Source organism: Rhinoraja longicauda, chromosome 15 (genome assembly GCF_053455715.1).
Source record: "Rhinoraja longicauda isolate Sanriku21f chromosome 15, sRhiLon1.1, whole genome shotgun sequence".
NCBI lineage: Eukaryota > Metazoa > Chordata > Chondrichthyes > Rajiformes > Arhynchobatidae > Rhinoraja > Rhinoraja longicauda.
Genome location: NC_135967.1, coordinates 44,854,751 through 44,875,815, shown reverse-complemented (window position 1 = coordinate 44,875,815; position 21,065 = coordinate 44,854,751). Strand labels below are relative to the sequence as shown.

At 49.5% G+C, this 21,065-nt stretch overlaps 1 protein-coding gene across 10 annotated transcripts in view; it reads right to left on the bottom strand.

Annotated features, from left to right (window-relative positions):
• The window catches only part of LOC144600698 (neuronal migration protein doublecortin-like), a 170,789-nt gene that overhangs the window by 135,089 nt on the left and 14,635 nt on the right, over positions 1 to 21,065 (bottom strand). For all 10 annotated transcript variants that reach the window (XM_078412594.1, XM_078412593.1, XM_078412596.1 and 7 more), the window contains exon 3: positions 10,929 to 11,272. In XM_078412594.1, coding sequence (XP_078268720.1) covers positions 10,929 to 11,272 — 344 coding nt within the window. The remainder of the gene's footprint in view (positions 1 to 10,928; positions 11,273 to 21,065) is intronic.

The following is a 21,065-nucleotide window of genomic DNA, read 5'->3' as shown; positions in this document are numbered from 1 at the left end:
CACAGTTTAAGACTAAGGGGTAGGTCATTTAGAACTGAGATGAGGAAAAAAAATTTCAGTCAGAGTGGATCTGTGGAATTCTCTGCCTCAGAAGCCAGTGGAGGCCAATTCTCTGAATGCATTCAAGAGAGAGCTAGATAGAGCTCTTAAGGATAGCGGAGTCAGGGGGTATGGGGAGAAGGCAGGAACGGGGTACTGATTGAGAATGATCAGCCATGATCACATTGAATGGCGGTGCTGGCTCGAAGGGCCGAATGGCCTCCTCCTGCACCTATTGTCTATTGTCTATTGACACAAAAACCTGGAGTAACTCAGCGGGGCAGGCAGCACCTCTGGAGAGAAGGAATGGGTGGCGTTTCGGGTCGAGACCCTTCTTCAGACTGAGAGTCAGGGGAGGGGGAAACGAGAAAGATAGACCCGCTGAGTTACTCCAGATTTTTGTGTCTATCTTCGGTTTAAACCAGCATCTGCAGTTCCTTCCGAAACATAGAAAATAGGTGCAGGACAGGCCATTCGAGCCAGCACCGCCATTCAATATGATCTTAGTTGATCGTCCAAAATCAGAACCCCGTTCCTGCTTTCTCCCCATATCCCTTGATTCCGTTAGCCTCAAGAGCCGCACCCAACTACACTCTGCTTTTCACGAGTGGATGTGGAGAGGATAGAAACATAGAAACATAGAAAATAGGTGCAGGAGTAGGCCATTCGGCCCTTCGAGGCTGCACCGCCATTCAATATGATCATGGCTGATCATCCAGCTCAGTGGGATGATCCCACTGGTGGCAGAGTCTAGGACCAGAGGTCACAGCCTCAGACTTAAAGGCCGTTCGTTTAGAAAGGAGACGAGGATGAACTGTCAGAGGGTAGTTCATCTGTGGAACATTGCCACAGAGGGCTGTGGAGGCCAAGTCAGTGGATATTTTTAAGGCAGAGATAGACAAATTCTTGATCAGAACGGGTGTCAAGGGTTATGCGGAGAAGGCAGGAAAATGGGATTAGGAGGCAGAGATCAACCATGATTGAATGGCGGGGTAGACTCGATGGGCCGAATGGCCTAATTCTACTCCTATGACTTATTAACCTGTGAACGAAAACTAAAATTGACGACTATAATAACAATACGAGAAGGTACAACCGAACCAGAACAGGGACAATGATTCTGTTTGTCCTCTCAGAATACTCCAGCCTGCAGTTCAACATATTAAATCTGGCAGCAGCAACAGCTATAATTGTACTGATTCCTCCCTTTATAGCTTTTCAAAATCGCCAAGCAATTCCATAAAACATTCTTTTCCACAGCCTTGTGTGGAAGTTTGTTCTGCGCTGTGGACAGATTGCCATCTCAGGGAATGAACAAACCAAGTATCTGGAATGGCTCAGCAGGTCAGGCAACATCTCTGGGGAAAATGGTTAGGTGACATTTCAGGTTCTTCAGCCTGTCCTTATTAGATTTTAGACTTAACTTTAGCGATACAGCGTTGAAATGGGCCCTTCAGCCCACCGAGTCCGCATCTACCAGCTAACTGGCAGTATCCGACACACACTGGGGACAATTTACAATTTACGGGAAGCCAATTAATTCTAAAAAACTGCACATATCATATCATATCATATATATACAGCCGGAAACAGGCCTTTTCGGCCTACCAAGTCCGTGCCGCCCAGTGATCCCCGTACATTAACACTATCCTACACCCACTAGGGACAATTTTTACATTTACCCAGCCAATTAACCTACATACCTGTACGTCTTTGGAGTGTGGGAGGAAACCGAAGATCTCGGAGAAAACCCACGCAGGTCACGGGGAGAACGTACAAACTCCGTACAGTGCAGCACCCGTAGTCGGGATCGAACCTGAGTCTCCGGCGCTGCATTCGCTGTAAAGCAGCAACTCTACCGCTGCGCTACCGTGCCGCCCATCTTTTGAATGTGGGAGGAAACTGGAGCACCTGGGGAGAAGACCCACGCAGGTCACGGGGAGAACGTGGAGCGGCGGTGGAGTTGCTGCCTCACAGCGCCAGTGACCCGGGTTCGATCCTGACCACGGGTGCTGTCTGTAAGGAGTTTGTACGTTCTCCCCGTGACCTGCGTGGGTCTTTTCCCCAGGTGCTCCGGTTTCCTAGGTTAAGTCCCGGAATGGCGGGACTGTCATATGTTGAAAGACTGGAGCGACTGGGCTTGTATACACTGGAATTTAGAAGGATGAGAGGAGATCTTATCGAAACGTATAAGATTATTAAGGGGTTGGACACGTTAGAGGCAGGAAACATGTTCCCAATGTTGGGGGAGTCCAGAACCAGGGGCCACAGTTTAAGAATAAGGGGTAGGCCATTTAGAACTGAAATGAGGAAAATCTTTTCAGTCAGAGAGTTGTGAATCTGTGGAATTCTCTGCCTCAGAAGGCAGTGGAGGCCAATTCTCTGAATGCATTCAAGAGAGAGCTAGATAGAGCTCTTAAGGATAGCGGAGTCAGGGGGTATGGGGAGAAGGCAGGAACGGGGTACTGATTGAGAATGGTCAGCCATGATCACATTGAATGGCGGTGCTGGCTCGAAGGGCCGAATGGCCTCCTCCTGCACCTATTGTCTATTGTCTATTTGCTGCTTACAAAAATAAAACGCAAGACTATCTCCCTAAAATCACACACAAGCTGCAAAATAGAATCGAGTGACGTTCAAGTTCCTGCTTAGAATTTTAATGATCACTTTTTGCACTTGATTTACCACAGAGCTGACTGAAATGTTTAGTGCAACCGGAATAATTGCTACTTATCCAAGACCTTGGATGTTCTCGTTCATTAAGCTGCAATTTTTCTGTTCATGGATCTCTGCCGGAGACTGAAGTGGACTTAAAATATTCCCTCCTCTCTTTGACTAACGCAGACTTAAAGTCATCTTGCAAAAATCACCATCATCGGCAGTCACTGGAAGCGAGTGTGACTGTCCTCTCCGTAGGGTCGGACGCCCGTGCGTGACTTTGTTTAACGTGGAGAGACTGGTGCACAGACAGACACCACACGGTCCTTGACAGATCTGGGTCAGGATCCAGAGGCGTGGAGTCCAAGACGACCGGGGACCCTTTTCTGCTGCAGACTTCATCCATCCGCCTTCCCAGCCGATGCATGAAGATTGTTCCCGATGTTGGGGAAGTCCAGAACAAGGGGTCACAGTTTAAGCATAAGGGGGAAGTCTTTTAGGACCGAGATGAGAATTTTTTTTTTCACACAGAGAGTGGTGAATCTGTGGAATTCTCTGCCACAGAAGGTAGTTGAGGCCAGTTCATTGGCTATATTTAAGAGGGAGTTAGATGTGGCCCTTGTGGCTAAACGGATCAGGGGGTATGGAGAGAAGGCAGGTACAGGTTACTGAGCTGGATGATCAGCCATGATCATATTGAATGGCGGTGCAGGCTCAAAGGGCCGAATGGCCTACTCCTGCACCTATTTTCTATGTTTCTATGTTTCTATGTGACGCTCCACTAAAGTCAGCCATCATCCTCCGCCTGTTCCACCGTTGAGGTCTTGGTTGGATCGCCCTTTGTCAGGGACCTCCCCCCTCGACCTTACCGCCATGGGTGACCCTACCAGGTATGGGTAGCTCCAGACGGCATCGCTCTCAGGATCTCAGGACCACACACAAGCTTCTCCACCATGACACGGTGACAATGAACGGAGATTGTAAAAATATGCAGTGGTGAACATATATGTTTTTTTAAATCAAAGAGTTGGGACATCACCAGATGCAAGACTGGATAAATTCACCAAGGACGGCCTTCAAATCAATCGCTGGTCAGTTTTGGTGTGATTACAATCACCTCAGCAGAGAAAATGTTTCAATGGAATCATTGAATAAGCAAGGAATCTCACATAGAAACATAGAAACATATAAAATAGGTGCAGGAGTAGGCTATTCGGCCCTTCGAGCCTGCACCGCCATTCAATATGATCATGGCTGATCATCCAGCTCAGTAACCTGTACCTGCCTTCTCTCCATACCCCCTGATCCCTTTAGCCATAAGGGCCACATCTAACTCCCTCTTAAATATAGCCAATGAACTGGCCTCAACTACCTTCTGTGGCAGAGAATTCCACAGACTCACCACTCTCTGTGTGAAGAAATGTTTTCTCATCTCGGTCCTAAAAGGCTTCCCCCTTATCCTTAAGCTGTGACCCCTGGTTCTGGACTTCCCCAACATCGGGAACAATCTTCCCGCATCTAGCCTCTCCAACCCCTTAAGAATTTTATATGTTTCAATAAGATCCCCCCTCAGTCTTCTAAATTCCAGCGAGTACAAGCCTAGTCTATCCAGTCTTTCTTCATATGAAAGTCCTGCCATCCCAGGGATCAATCTGGTGAACCTCCTCTGTACTAGAATGTCTTTCATTCAATGCACAATGCACAATGTGGCATCCTTTACAGAAAATATGTCTGTCAGCTTTCATTGGGAAATAATATCAAACTGTTATCAAAAGAGCTCTAGGGGCTGGTGGAATCAAGGGATTGCTGATTGTGGATGATCAGCCATGATCACATTGAATGGCAGTGCTGGCTTGAAGGGCCGAATGGCCTCCTCCTGCACCTATTTTCTACGTTTTCTATGTTCAAATTTTTCAGTATCAAAGCAAGATTGTAAACTATACACTTGTGACTTTTCACATTTCCCGTTTCTTGAAAAGTACAATTTGCCCTTTTGTTGAAGTTGGACCCAGTGAGATAAAGTGAACCACGATATCAGGTGACTTCACAGATCATAAGCTCATATGTTCCAGGAGCAGAATTAGGCCATTCGGCCCATCAAGTCTACTTTGGACTCTAATATACAAGTATGCAAAAAAAACTGATTAGTGCCAAAGATAAAGTACAGATTCGGCATTGATTAGTATTCAAATTCAATATATTCTCCAGAGATGCTGCCTGGAGAGAAAAGACACTCTGGCCTTCCATCACAGTGAGGAGGTCAAGTCAAGTCAAGTCAAGTCAATTTTATTTGTATAGCACATTTAAAAACAACCCACGTTGACCAAAGTGCTGCACATCTGATTAGGAAAAAAAAAAAGAAACATACAGTGACTGGAGGAGACTCACTGTGATGGATGTTTCTTTTGTTTGGTGTTGGTTTATGAGTGTATGTGTTATTGCATTTTTAGTGATTATTCTTATTGGTCTTATTGTTGAACTGCGGGTAATTTTTCATTTCACTGCACATTTATGTGTATGTGACAAATAAATTGACTATTGACTATTGATTGACCCATTGAGTTACTCCAGCACTCTGTGTCTATCTTCAAATTCGATATACTTGCTTAACAAACACCAAAGCTATACACAATAAAACTGGAGTAACTCAGCGGGTCAGGCAGCATCTGTGGAGAAAAGGAATAGGGTGACGGCGGCACGGTGGCGCAGCGGTAGAGTTGCTGCCTTACAGCGAATACAGCGCCGGAGACTCAGGTTCGATCCTGACTACGGACGCCGTCTGTACGGAGTTTGTACGTTCCCCCCGTGACCTGCGTGGATTTTCTCCGAGATCTTCGGTTTCCTCCCACACTCCAAAGACGTACAGGTATGTAGGGTAATTGACTGGGTAAATGTAAAAATTGTCCCTAGTGGGTGTAGGATAGTGTTAGTGTGCGGGGATCGCTGGGCGGCGCGGACCCGGTGGGTCAAAGGGCCTGTTTCTGTGCTGTATCTCTAAAAAATATGAAAAGTGACGTTTCGGGTCGAGACCCTTCTTCACACTGAGAGTCAGGGGAAAGGGAAAAAAGAGATATATACCCACCTATGACATTCTTTAACGTTTTTTTTGTGTATACCAGATGCAATTTTGTCTATGTTTGCTTTTTTAATAACGGAGATTGATAGATTCTTGATTATATCATATCATATCATATACATACAGCCGGAAACAGGCCTTTTCGGCCCTCCAAGTCCGTGCCGCCCAGTGATCCCCGTACATTAACACTATCCTACACCCACTAGGGACAATTTTTACATTTACCCAGCCAATTAACCTACATACCTGTACGTCTTTGGAGTGTGGGAGGAAACCGAAGATCTCGGAGTAAACCCACGCAGGTCACGGGGAGAACGTACAGACTCCTTACAGTGCAGCACCCGTAGTCAGGATCGAACCTGAGTCTCCGGCGCTGCATTCGCTGTAAAGCAGCAACTCTACCGCTGCGCTACCGTGCCGCCAAAGGTACGGGTGTCAAAGGTTACAGGGAGAAGGCAGGAAAATGGGGTTGAGAGGGAAAGATAGATCAGCCATGATCGAATGGCAGAGTAGACTCGATGGGCCGAATGGCCTAATTCTGCTCCTATGTCTTATGCTCTTCTGGTATGGGTGTTGTATTGTTCATTTCCCTTCACAAAAAAATCATCACAATATTAATTGTCCAGCAACGATACACTCAAGAAGCTGGAGTAACTCAGCGGGTCGGGCAGCATCTCTGGAGAGAAGGAAGAGGTGAGGGGAAGGGGGAGGGGACGAGAGGGACTATCGCAACGTTTAAGAAACATTCAGACAGATACATGGATAGGGTAGGTTGAGAGGGAAATGGGTCAAATGTAGGCAGATGGGACTAGCATAGATGGGACATGTTGGTCGGTGTGGGCAAGTTGGGCCAAAGGGTCTGTTCTTTGCGCTATGACTCTGATGTGATGGAAGTGGGAGCTCAGGACGCGTCCCTGCTTCAGACTCTGAAGGAAACGTCGCCCATTCCTTCTCTCCAGAGATGCTGCCTGTCCCGCTGAGTTACTCCAGCATTTTGTGTCGAGCTGATAACACTACTTGGGCTAGGCATCTCTGGAGTAAAAAGGAATACGTGACGTATTGGGACGAGACCCAAATTCACCTATTCCTTTTCTCCGGTGATGCTGCACGAGCCGCTGAGTTACTCCAGCTTTTTGTGTCTATCTTCGGTGGAAACCAGCATCTGCAGTTCCTTCCTACATATGAAGTTCCCAGCATCTCTCACAGGTTCCACCAAGTACTCAGCAACATGTTTTGAAGAAGTGGGCAACATTAGTACTTTGAGGCAAGTAGATGCATTCATTGAGGAGACACCATGGACATGTGGCAAGGACATTGACGTACCTGGTTCCTTCAGATGATGCCTTCAAGTTCCACGTTGCTCCTGGTCATCCCGATCACACTACCTCTCAGGAAAAGGCAGAGCCAATTGAGCCTGATGGACTCGTTTCAATGTTAGATGGGAACTTTTGCATGGGCCACGTGTGATAGATAAGAGTTTGATTTCTCTCTGAAGCTGAGCTCCCACTTCCATCACATCAGAGTCATAGCGCAAAGGACAGACCCTTTGGCCCAACTTGCCCACACCGACCAACATGTCCCATCTATGCTAGTCCCATCTGCCTACATTTGACCCATTTCCCTCTCAACCTGTCCTATCCATGTATCTGCAATAGTCCCAGCCTCAACTACCTCCTCCGGCAGCTCGTTCCATACACCCACGACCCTTTGTGTGAAATAGCTACCCCTCGGATTCCCATTAAATCTATCCTCCCTTCACCTTAATCCTTTGTCCTCCGGTTCTCGATTTCCCAACTCTGGGTAAAGACTGTGTGTTGACCCAATCTATTCCTCTCATGGTTTTGTACACATCTATAAGATCACCGGTATCACAAATGCTGGAGTAACTCAGCAGGTCAGGCAGCATCTGGGAGAGAAGGAATGGGTGACGTTTCGGGTCGAGACCCTTCTTCAGACTGGAGGAGTGCCATAGTGAGGCCCACCGGATATTGAAGGAACAGCACCTCATATTTCGCTTGGGCAGCTTACAGCCCAGCGGTACCAACATTGACTTCTCTAACTTTCGATAGTTCCTCTGTCCCTCTCTTCCCCTCCCCCTTCCCAGTTCTCCCCATCTTCCTGTCTCCACCTATATCCTTCCTTTGTCCCGCCCCCCTGACACCAGTCTGAAGAAGGGTCTCGACCCGAAACGTCACCCATTCCTTCTCTCCTGAGATGCTGCCTGACCTGCTGAGTTACTCCAGCATTTTGCGATATCTTCCATTTGTACCAGCATCTGCAGTTATTTTCCTACTCCTCTATAAGATCACCCCTCATCCTCCTGTGTTCCGAGGAATAGAGTCCCAGCCTGCTCTTCCTGTTGTTCAGGCCCTCGAGTCCTGGCAACATCGCTGCGCCCTTTCCAGCTTGACAACATCTTTCCCATGCGAGAGGGTGCCCAAGGCTGAACACAATACTCTAAACGTGGCCTCACCAGCGACTTCCATACTCAATATTCTGGCTGATGCAGGACAAAGGGATGTCTACTTCATACGCGTTAAAGAAAAGTGCCGTAGACGCATTGTAAAACTCACGGATCGTTCTTAATTCAAACTACTGGAGACTTGGGTCGACACGGCGGCGCAGCGGTAGAGTTGCTGCCTCACAGCGCCAGAGACCCGGGTTCGATCCTGACCACGGGTGCTTGTCTGTACGGAGTTTGTACGTTCTCCGGATACCTGCACGGGTTTTCTCCGGGAGCTCAGGTTTCCGCCCACGCTCCAAAGACGTCCAGGTTTGTAGGTTTTCTGCGTTCCGCAGAGACCGTTCCCTCCGTAACTCCCTGGTCCACTCGTCCCTTCCTACCCAAACCACCCCATCCCCGGGCACTTTCCCCTGCAACCGCACGAGATGCAACACCTGTCCCTTTACCTCCCCCCTTAACTCCATCCAAGGACCCAAACAGTCTTTCCAGGTGAGACAGAGGTTCACCTGCACCTCCTCCAACATCAACTATTGCATCCGCTGCTCCAGATGTCAACTTATTTACATCGGCGAAACCAAACGCAGGCTCGGCAATCGCTTCGCTCGATACCTGCACTCACTCCGCATTAAGCAATCTGATCTCCCGGTGGCTGAGCACTACAACTCCCCTTCCCACTCCCAGTCTGACCTTTCTGTCATGGGCCTCCTCCAGTGCCATAGTGAGGCCCACCGGAAATTGGAGGAACAGCACCTCATATTTCACCTGGGCAGCTTGCAGCCCAGTGGTATGAACATCGACTTCTCCAACTTTAGATAGTTCCTCTGTCCCTCCCTTCCCCTCCCCCTTCCCAGATCTCCCTCTATCTCCCTGTCTCCACCTATATCCTTCCTTTGTCCCGCCCCCCTGACATCAGTCTGAAGAAGGGTCTCGACCCGAAACGTCGCCCATTCCTTCTCTCCCGAGATGCTGCCTGACCTGCTGAGTTACTCCAGCATTTTGTGAATAAATACCAGGTTTGTAGGTTAATTGGCTTGGGTAAATCTGTACGTTGTTCCTAGTGTGTGTATGATAGCGTTAATGTGCGGGGATCGCTGCGTGCCATGGCGGGCTGAAGGGCCTGTTTCCACTCCATATCTCTAAACTAAACTAAACTGGGGCCAAGACTTCAAACTAGATCGCAAGGTCTGAATGGTTCAGGTCAAGACCAAATGAATATTGCTGGGACATTGTCCGGAATGAAAAGCATAGAGATCGCTTACTGAGGAGAAACTGAGGAGAAAAATAAAACGACCAATTTATGTAACAAACAGACGTGTCCACCTGGTGTAGAGAATCCCTGGTTATCAGGACAATCCATGTACAACTCATGGATTCTCCTTAAAGCAATTGTTATCTTGACACTGCCCTCAACTGCTGACAATCCTCACGCACATCCGAATATAGCCTGAGGAACAAAGCTGCAAAGACTCCACTTAAACGAGTCATTCTATATCGGGAGATGCGGTAACGAGCCGAACATCTTAGTGACGTCTGTCTGTAACTTCACTTGACAGCCAGCATCTGCAGTTTCCTACATACCCAGTTGGATCAACTAGATCTCCCCTCTCTCATCCGAGTCTGAAGAAGGGTCTCGACCCGAAACGTCACCCATTCCTTCCCTCCAGAGATGCTGCCTGTCCCGCTGAGTTACTCCAGCATCTTGTGTCGATCTGATAACACCACTAGGACTAGATATGACTAGTTGATGATTTGTAGCAAATGCCATTAGTTTCATAATGATTTATCTGACCAACGCTACATGTCTTTTCAAAAACACGAACGTGCATTGTAAACGTTATATATAACGAATATATACGATACAACACAATAGAACTTTATTTATCCCAGGAGGGAAATTGATCTGCCAACAGGCATAATACATGAAACATGAAATTACGGAATCAAGAGATATGGGGAGAAAGCAGGGACGGGGTACTGATTTTGGATGATCAGCCACGATCATATTAAATAGCGGTGCTGGCTCGTAGGGCCGAATGGCCTACTCCTGCACCTGTTTTCTATGTTTTTATGTTTCTAAAGTGACAATAGCCAATAGACAACAGGTGCAGGAGGAGGCCATTCGGCCCTTCGAGCCAGCACCACCGTTCAATGTGATCATGGCTGATCATTCTCAATCAGTACCCCGTTCCTGCCTTCTCCCCATACCCTCTGACTCCGCTAGACGAGTGGAAAGGATTGGGGATGTGCAAAGATTGGGGGGGGGGGGGTGGGGGGGGGGGGAGTCAGTCTACCCCACGACAGAAGGGGGAGGAGTTGTACAGGTTGATAGCCACAGGGAAGAAGGATCTCCTGTGGCGTTCGTTCTGTGCTGCATCTTGGTGGGACCAGTCTGTGGCTGAAGGTGCTCCTCAGGTTGACCAGTGTGTCATCATTACACACACGCATGCACACACACGCACACGCACACACACACACGCGCACACACACGCGCACACACACGCACACACACGCGCACACACGCGCACGCACACGCACACACACGCACACACACATTAAAGTGGAACATTGGGACCATCAGTCACTTAGATAAACCACAGGTTTCAATGGACAGACCCACCATCAAGTGTACGGGACTCGTACAAGCACCGACGTGCCACCTCACCTTGCAGCCGGAGGAGCAGGGAGACTCACCTGTTTGCCGTCCAAGGTGTAGAGCTTCTTCACGATGCCCGTCTCCAACTTGATGGCCTCGGTGATGTCGGTCAGGACCTGCTCGAAGGAGTGCGCGGTCTTCTTGTTGAGCAGGACCCTGACGGCTTTGCGGGGCTTGACGCCACTGCGGATGACCGTCACCAGCTTGGGGCGGACAAAGTCCTTGGTCTCCTTCAGCTCCGTCATGTGCTTGGCGCTGGCCAGTGACTGGGGGACCTTCGTGGTCCCGGACGCCTTGACGTTCACCGACCAGTTGGGGTTCACGTTCTTGGTGTAGTCCACCTTCTTGAAGATGTCGTGCGAGGAGCAAACATAGCTCTCCCCTAAACAGAAGGGAAAGAAAGATGCGCGGTTACACTTTGGTGGCACAGCGGTAGAGTTGCTGCCTCACAGCGCCAGAGACCCGGGTTCGATCCTGACTGTTGCTGCCTCACAGCGCCAGAGACCCGGGTTCGATCCTGACTGTCCGTACGGAGTTTGCACGTTCTTCCCATGACCGCGTGGGTTTCCTCCGGGTGCTCCGGTTTCCTCCCACACTCCAAAGACGTGCAGGTTTGTAGGCTAATTGGCTTGGTATAAATGTAAATTGACCCTAACGTGCATAGGAATCGCTGGCCAGCGCAGACTCGGTGGGCTGAAGGGCCTGTTTCTGCACTGTATCTCTAAACTAAACTAACAACTTGGGCGGCACGGTGGCGCAGCGGTAGATTTGCTGCCTGACAACACCAGAGATCCGGGTTCGATTCTGACTACGGGTGCTGTCTGTACAGAGCTGGTACGTTCTCCTTGTGACTGCATGGGCTTTCTCCGGGCACTCTGAAATACTTTATAACAAAATAAACATAGAATTCAACCCAGCGGGAAAAAAAGAAATCATTGTAGACATAAGGAACTGCAGGTGCGGGTTTACAAAAAAAAGTGCTGAAGTATCTCAGCAAGTCATGTGGTATCTCTGGGGAATATGGATAGGGTAAGTTTTGTGTCGAGACCCTTCTTCAGACTGATTGTTATGGGGGTGGGGGAAGAAAGCTGGAAGAGAGGAGGGCCAGGACAAAGCCTGGTGAGTGATAGGTGGATACAGATTTGGGGGGGGGGTTGATCAGCTGATGGTTAGACAAAGGCCACATGTGAAAAGGAGGTGACAGGTGGTGTGAGATAAAAGGATTGAAGAGTTGCAAAATGTGAAGCTCATCTACTTAGACAGTAGACAATACACAATAGGTGCAGGAGGAGGCCATTCGGCCCTTCGAGCCAGCACCGCCATTCAATGTGATCATGGCTGATCATTCTCAATCAGTACCCCGTTCCTGCTTTCTCCCCACACCCCCTGACTCCACTATCTTTATGAGCTCTATCTAGCTCTCTCTTGAATGCATTCAGTGAATTGGCCTCCACTGCCTTCTGAGGCAGAGAATTCCACAAATTCACAACTCTCTGGGTGAAAAAGTTTCTTCTCGCCTCGGTTTTAAATGGCCTACCTCTTTATTCTTAGACTGTGTGGCCCCTGGTTCTGGACTCCCCCAACATTGGGAACATTTTTCCTGCATCTAGCTTGTCCAGTCCTTTTATAATTTTATACATCTGAATCTGAATCTGAATGACCTTTATCGTCATTCAAAATGAATTGAACGAAAATCATTTGCCACGCAGCCACAACAGTACAGAGTAAAAGACACAAGACACACAATATTAACACAAACATCCATCACAGTGACTCCTCCAGACACCCCCTCACTGTGATGGAAGGCAAGAAAATGTCTTCTCTCTTCCCCCATGCTTCTCCCACGGACAGATAGTTCGACGTCTGCCGAGGCGACCGAGGCCCCGCAAGGAGATGGAAGGTCCCGCGGCCGAGCCGTGCCGGGCGATGGAAAGTCCCGTGGCTGAGCCTCGCCATCTCTATAAGATCCCCTCTCATCCTTCTAAACTCCAGTGAATACAAGCCCAGTCTTTCCAATCTTTCCTCGTACGACAGAGAGAGAAGGGAGTGTGTTTAGTCATCTAAAATTGGAGAAATCAATATCCACACCCTAGGGTTGTAAGCTACCCAAGAGGAATATAGAGTCATAGTCATAGAGTGGTACAGTGTGGAAACGGGCCCTTCGGCCCAACTCACCCATACCAGCCAACCATGTCCCAGCTACCCTAGTCCCACCTGCCTGCACTTGGACCATAACCCTCCAAACCCGTCCTATCCATGTACCTGCCCAGCTGTTTCTTAAACAATGGGATAGTCCCAGCCTCAACTACCTCCTCTGGCAGCTCATTCCATACACACCCAACACCCTCTGTGTGAAAAAGCTACCCCTCGGATTCCTATGAAATCTTTTCCCCTTCACCTTAAACCAATGTCCTCTGGTCCTCGATTCCCCTACTCTGGGCAAAAGACTCTGTGCTCTACTAGATACCTGATCTAGTATGAGGAACTGCAGATGCTGGGTTACAAAAAAAAAGTGCTGGAGTAACTCAGCAGACCAGGCAGCGTCTCTAGAGAACATGGATGGGTGATGTTTCGGGTCAGGACCCTTCTTGGCCACTCACTGTGATTTTGACACTGTCTAAACACATTTGCCAAGTTATTTACAATACGAAAGATGCCATGCACATCATCTATTCAACGCCTTGTACGCGACAACCATCTACACTCCAAAGAATATTCATTGAAAGATTGAAAGATATAGCTTGAAAACAAGCCCTTCAGCCCACCGAGTCCATCCATGCCGACCGTCGGTCTCCCGATCACACTAGTTCTGTTATCCCACTTTGTCATCTACTTCCAACACACTGGGGACAGTTTACAGAGCGCCAATTAACCTACAGACCTGTACGTCTTTGGAGTGTGAGAGGAAACCCGGAGCACCCGGAGGAAACCCACGCGGTCCCGGGGAGAATGAGCAAACTCCACACAAACAGCAGCCGAGATCGGGTTGGAACCCGTGTCTCTGGCGCTGTGAGGCAGCAACTCTACCGCCGCGCCACCGTGCTGTACCTGAGAAGTTTTCAAGCACAAAGCAGCCCAGTATTTCTTTTCAAATTAAAAAAAAACACACCTCAAGTGATCCTTGAATTGCCTCTCTCTCCCTCTCCCTCCCCCACCCTCATCCCCTTGCTCATTTCACCATCTGTATCAATTAATAGGAATCTGAGCGGTGACTGTTTCACACAGAGGGTGGTGGGTGTATGGAACAAGCTGCCAGGGGAGGTAGTTGAGGCAGGGACTGTCCCGACGTTTAAGAAGCAGTTAGGCAGGTACATGGATAGGACAGGTTTGGAGGGATATGGGCCAAACACAGGTAGGTGGGACTAGCGTAGCTGGGACATGTTGGCCAGTGTGGGCAAGTTGGGCCTGTTTCCACACTGTAACACTCTGTGACTTTGTTGTCACCTCCTCCCCAGCCAACAATGGATCATTGTGGGCTCCACACTTCCTGAGTCATCGAAGCAGGCTCTGCTTAGTTCTGTACCTTCCCATACCTCTAGTTTCCCCTTCCCTGACCCTCAGTCTGATGAAGGGTCTTGGCCCAAAACGTCACCTATTCCTTCTCTCCAGAGATGCTGCCTGACCCGCTGAGTTACTCCAGCGTTTTGTGTCTATCTTCGATGTCAACCAGCATCTGCAGTTCCTTCCTGCGCACTGTTTATGAATGGGTTTAGTCCGCACTTTGTTCTGTCAGATTCTTAATTGGTTCTCCGTTTCCTTTTGATCCCATTTGAGACATTGAGTTAACAGCCTTGTGTAACTTCATTCTTAAAGAGCTAAACTAAAACTCACTTGTGTCTACTTTTATTCAATTAACTAATAACATTTGAGCTAAAGTTCTCTCTTGCCTTTTGGGGATGGTTACAGACGGATAATAACATTGCAATCCCAAAGTTCAGAAAAAAGTACAGAAGAAGATTAATTTAATTCATAAATACCTAGAATTCCATGAATATTCAGCAAATTTCTGGCAAGAAGAGGCATTTTGTCACAATTGTTTAATTGGACTTCATTATTATAATGCTGGAATCTTGCGTAGAACACAAAGTGCTGGAGTAACTCAATGGGTCAGGCAGCATCTTTGGAGAACATGGGTCGGTGACGATTCACGTCAGAACCCAACTTCAGACTGAAGAAGGGTCCTAAACCAAAACGTCACCCATCTTTTTTTTCTCCAGAGATGCTGCCTGACTGAGTTACTCCAGCACTTTGTGTCCATCTTTGGCATAAGCCAGCATCTCAGTTCTCCGTTTCTACGAATGCTGGAATTTTGCTTAGAACACAGAATGCTGGAGGAGCTCGGTGGGTCAGGCAGCATCTATGGAGGGAAAAAATAGGCAACATCTCAGAGGTCAGGACACTTCTACTCAGCCTGAAGAAGGGTCCCAGCCCACAATGTCACCCATCCATGTCCTCCAGAGATGCTGCCTGACCCACTGAGTTACTGCAGTATTTTGGTTCTAAGGTAGAGTTTGTTAGGACAGCTAGAAATAGAGATGAATGAATGAATGAATGAATGAATGAATGAATGAATAAGTTTATTGGCCAAGTATGTGCATATACAAGGAATGTGCCTTGGTGCTCCGCTCACAAATACCAACACAAACACACAGTTAACAATTAAGAATAAAGCATAAACACATCAAAACAATAAGGATACACCATTACGGTCTAAACACGTGGGTGAAAATAAACCAGAGCAAAAAAGAAACTACAGACTTTGGTTATTGAGTAGAATTATCACTCGTGGAAAGAAGCTCAATTTCAATTTACAATTGATCAATTTACAAGTGGAAGAGAGCTTTTGGGCGATGTTACCGGGTGATAGTAACTTCTTTGGGTTCGACACACCAATAGTCACTACAATCCGACGCTATATCCCACAATCAAGATGACACAGAGGGTGGTGGGTGTGTGGAATGAGCTGCCAGAGATAGAGACAATAGACAATAGACAATAGGTGCAGGAGGAGGCCATTCGGCCCTTCGAGCCAGCACCGCCATTCAATGTGATCGTGGCTGATCATTCTCAATCAGTACCCCGTTCCTGCCTTCTCCCCATACCCCCTGACAACGCTATCCTTAAGAGCTCTATCCAGCTCTCTCTTGAATGCATTCAGAGAATTGGCCTCCACTGCCTTCTGAGGCAGAGAATTCCACGGATTCACAACTCTCTGACTGAAAAAGTTTTTCCTCATCTCAGTTCTAAATGGCCTACCCCTTATTCTTAAACTGCGGCCCCTTGTTCTGGACTCCCCCAACATTGGAAACATGTTTCCTGCCTCTAACGTGTCCAACCCCTTAATAATCTTCTACGTTTCGATAAGATCTCCTCTCATCCTTCTAAATTCCAGTGTATGTAGTTGAGGCAGGTACTATAACAGCATTTATAAGACATTTGGGCGAGACATTCCGGGGGCGTGGCGGTAGAGTTGTTGCCTCACAGCGCCAGAGACACGGGTTCGATCCAGACTACGGGTGCTGTCCGTACGGAGTTTGTACGTTCTCCCCATGACCTGCGTGGGTTTTCTCCGGGTGCTCCGGTTTCCTCCCACACTCCAAAGACGCGCAGGTTTATAGGCTAATTGGTTTCGGTAAAAATTGAAAGTTGCCCTGGTGGGTAGGGTAGTGGACGGCTAAATAGCTGGTCGGCTATTGCGGACTTGGTGGGCCGAAGAGCCTGTTTTTGCACTGCATCAAGGATCTAAACTAAACCAACTACATGGACAGGGTGGGTCAAGAGGGGAAATTGGGCCAAATGCAGGCAGGTGGGACTCATGCAGGTGGGGCACGTTGGTCGGCATGGGCAAGCTTGGCTGAAGGGCCTGTTTCCGTGCTGTGTGACCATGGCTCGAGCAGGGCTGTGGATCACCTGTTTGTCCTCCAGGGACACAGACAGTGTGGCCAACCATTATGGATCCCGCTCAATGCCTCAGAGGCTGAGAGCACCCCTATCTCCAGGCGCGGGGGTCAAAAGCTGGGAACTCACCGCTGTTTACACCAAGCACACACCGGCTGGGGCACTAATCCATTGGAAGAATTGGGAAAGGAATCACATGGGATTCAAGGAAAGATAGTTGAATGGATCGAAAATTGGCTTCATGGAAAAGAAGCAGAGGGTGATGGTAAAAGGTCGCTTCTCGGACCTATGACTAGTGGTGTGCCTCAGGGTTCGGTGCTGGGCCCCTTACTGCTTGTCATCTACATCAATGATTTGGATGAGAACATACATGGCAAGATTAGCAAGTTTGCAGATGCCATTAAAATGGGTGACATTGTGGATGGTCAAGATGGTGTCAGAAATTGCTGCAGGACCTTGATCGAGTTGGGCTGAGGAATGGCTTTTGGAATTTAATACAGAGAAACGTGAGGTGTTGCATTTTGTGACCACTACAGTGAATGGGGCTCAACATCCAAGGACGTACACGCCACTGGAGATAAGTGGGTCTACTGTGGATAGGGTGAGCAGCTTTAAATACCTGGGAGTCCACATCACAGAGGATCTGACATGGGCAACGCACATTGCCGCACTGGTGGGTAAGGCAAAGCAGCGCCTTTACCACCTCAGACAGCTGAGGAAATTCAGAGTGTCTCTGAGGATCCTTCATTGCTTCTACTCTGGGGCTGTAGAGAGCATCCTGTCCGGCAACATCACAGTCTGGTTTAGGAACAGCTCTGCCCAGGACAGGATGGCCCTGCGGAGAGTAGTGCGTTCGGCAGAACGCACCATGGGAACTACACTCGCCCCCCTGCAAGACCTATACATCAGGAGGTGCAGATCCAGAGCAAGCAAGATCATGAGGGACCCCTGCCACCCCAGCAATGGACTGTTCCAGCTGCTACGGTCAGGCAAACGCCTCCGCTGTCACGCTGTGAAAACGGAGAGGATGAGACGGAGTTTCTTCCCACAGGCCATCAGGACTGTTAACTTTTATAACTCCAGGGACAAAATTTTATTTTGTTAATTAATTTTAATTTATATGCTGTAATTGTAATTGTAATTTTTTTTGCACAATCCGCAGGCGTTGCCACTTTCATTTCACTGCACATCGTGTATGTGTACGTGACAAATAAACTTGGCTTGAATTCGCAAATTGTATTGACTAGACTTGACTGGCAGGGCCACGGGGAGTGTTGTAGAGCAGAGGGATCTAGGAGTGCAGGTACATAGTTCGGTGAAGGTGGCATCAGAGTATTGAGCATAGGAATTGGGAGGTCATGTTGCGGTTGTACAAGACGGTAAGGCCACATTTAAAGTACTGTGTTCAGTTTTGGGCACCATGTTATAGGAAAGATGATGTCAAGCTGGAAAAGGTGCAGAGAAAATTTGCAGCGATGTTGCCTGGACTCAAGAGCCTGATCTATATGGAGAGGTTGGGGCAGGCTGGGACTCTATTCCTTGGAGTGCAGGAGGATAAAGTCTTTTAGGACTGAGATGAGAAAACATTTCTTCACACAGAGAGTGGTGAGTCTGTGGAATTCTCTGCCACAGAAGGTAGTTGAGGCCAGTTCATTGGCTATATTTAAGAGGGAGTTAGATGTGGCCCTTTTTGCTAAAGGGATCAGGGGGTATGGAGAGAAGGCAGGTACAGGCCACTGAGCTGGATGATCAGCCATGATCATATTGAATGGCAGTGCAGGCTCGAAGGGCCGATTGGCCTACTCCTGCACCTATTTTCTATGTTTCTATGTTTCTATCTTATAGAGGTGTATAAAATCATAAGAATAGATCAGGACACACAGAGTCTCGTGCCCAGAGAAAGGGGAATCAAGAACCAGTGTTCGTAGGTTTAAGGTGAGGGGGGAACGGTTTAATGGATACCTGAGGGGTAACTTTTTCACACAAAGGGTGGTGGGTGTATGGAACGAGCTGCCGGAAGAGGTAGTGGAGGCTGGGACTATCGCAACGTTTAAGAAACATTTGGACGGGTACATGGATAGGACAGGTTTAGAGGGATGTGGACACCGAGTGCAGGCCGGTGGGACTAGTGTAGATGGGGCATGTTGGCCGGTGTGGGCAGGTGGGACTAGTGTAGATGGGGCATGTTGGCCGGTGTGGGCAGGTGGGACTAGTGTACATGGGGCATGTTGGTCGGTGTGGGCAGATGGACTAATGTAGATGGGGCATGTTGGTCGGTGTGGGCAGGTGGGACTAGTGTACATGGGGCATGTTGGTCGGTGTGGGCAGGTGGGACTAGTGTAGATGGGGCATGTTGGTCGGTGTGGGCAGGTGGGACTAGTGTAGATGGGGCATGTTGGCCGGTGTGGGCAGGTGGGATTAGTGTTGATGGGGCATGTTGGCCGACATGGGCAGGTGGGACTAGTGTAGATGGAGCATGTTGGCCGGTGTGGGCAGGTGGGACTAGTGTAGATGGGGCATGTTGGTCGGTGTGGGCAGGTGGGACTAGTGTAGATGGGGCATGTTGGCCGGTGTGGGCAGGTGGGACTAGTGTAGATGGAGCATGTTGGCCGGTGTGGGCAGGTGGGACTAGTGTACATGGGGCATGTTGGCCGGTGTGGGCAGGTGGGACTAGTGTAGATGGGGCATGTTGGCCGGTGTGGGCAGGTGGGACTAGTGTAGATGGGGCATGTTCGCCGGTGTGGGCAGGTGGGACTAGTGTACATGGGGCATGTTGGCCGGTGTGGGCAGGTGGGACTAGTGTAGATGGGGCATGTTGGCCGGTGTGGGCAGGTGGGACTAGTGTACATGGGGCATGTTGGCCGGTGTGGGCAGGTGGGACTAGTGTAGATGGGGCATGTTGGCCGGTGTGGGCAGGTGGGACTAGTGTACATGGGGCATGTTGGCCGGTGTGGGCAGGTGGGACTAGTGTACATGGGGCATGTTGGCCGGTGTGGGCAGGTGGGACTAGTGTAGATGGGGCATGTTGGCCGGTGTGGGCAGGTGGGACTAGTGTAGATGGGGCATATTGGCCGGTGTGGGCAGGTGGGACTAGTGTAGATGGGGCATGTTGGCCGGTGTGGGCAGGTGGGACTAGTGTACATGGGGCATGTTGGCCGGTGTGGGCAGGTGGGACTAGTGTAGATGGGGCATGTTGGCCGGTGTGGGCAGGTGGGACTAGTGTACATGGGGCATGTTGGCCGGTGTGGGCAGGTGGGACTAGTGTACATGGGGCATGTTGGCCGGTGTGGGCAGGTGGGACTAGTGTAGATGGGGCATGTTGGCCGGTGTGGGCAGGTGGGACTAGTGTAGATGGGGCATATTGGCCGGTGTGGGCAGGTGGGACTAGTGTAGATGGGGCATGTTGGCTGGTGTGGGCAGGTGGGACTAGTGTAGATGGGGCATGTTGGCCGGTGTGGGCAGGTGGGACTAGTGTAGATGGGGCATATTGGCCGGTGTGGGCAGGTGGGACTAGTGTAGATGGGGCATGTTGGCCGGTGTGGGCAGGTGGGACTAGTGTAGATGGGGCATGTTGGCTGGTGTGGGCAGGTGGGACTAGTGTAGATGGGGCATATTGGCCGGTGTGGGCAGGTGGGACTAGTGTAGATGGGGCATATTGGCCGGTGTGGGCAGGTGGGACTAGTGTACATGGGGCATGTTGGCCGGTGTGGGCAGGTGGGACTAGTGTAGATGGGGCATGTTGGCCGGTGTGGGCAGGTGGGACTAGTGTAGATGGGGCATATTGGCCGGTGTGGGCAGGTGGGACTAGTGTACATGGGGCATGTTGGCCGGTGTGGGCAGGTGGGACTAGTGTAGATGGGGCATGTTGGTCGGTGTGGGCAGGTGGGACTAGTGTAGATGGGGCATGTTGGCTGGTGTGGGCAGGTGGGACTAGTGTAGATGGGGCATGTTGGCCGGTGTGGGCAGGTGGGACTAGTGTAGATGGGGCATGTTGGCTGGTGTGGGCAGGTGGGACTAGTGTACATGGGGCATGTTGGCCGGTGTGGGCAGGTGGGACTAGTGTACATGGGGCATGTTGGCCGGTGTGGGCAGGTGGGACTAGTGTAGATGGGGCATGTTGGCCGGTGTGGGCAGGTGGGACTAGTGTAGATGGGGCATATTGGCCGGTGTGGGCGAGCTGGGCCGAAGGGAGTGCGTCCATGCTGTAAGACTCTATGAAAACCAAAGTCATGGTAACTGTGCCAACTAACCTACTGCATTTCCTCATCTAGCACGGT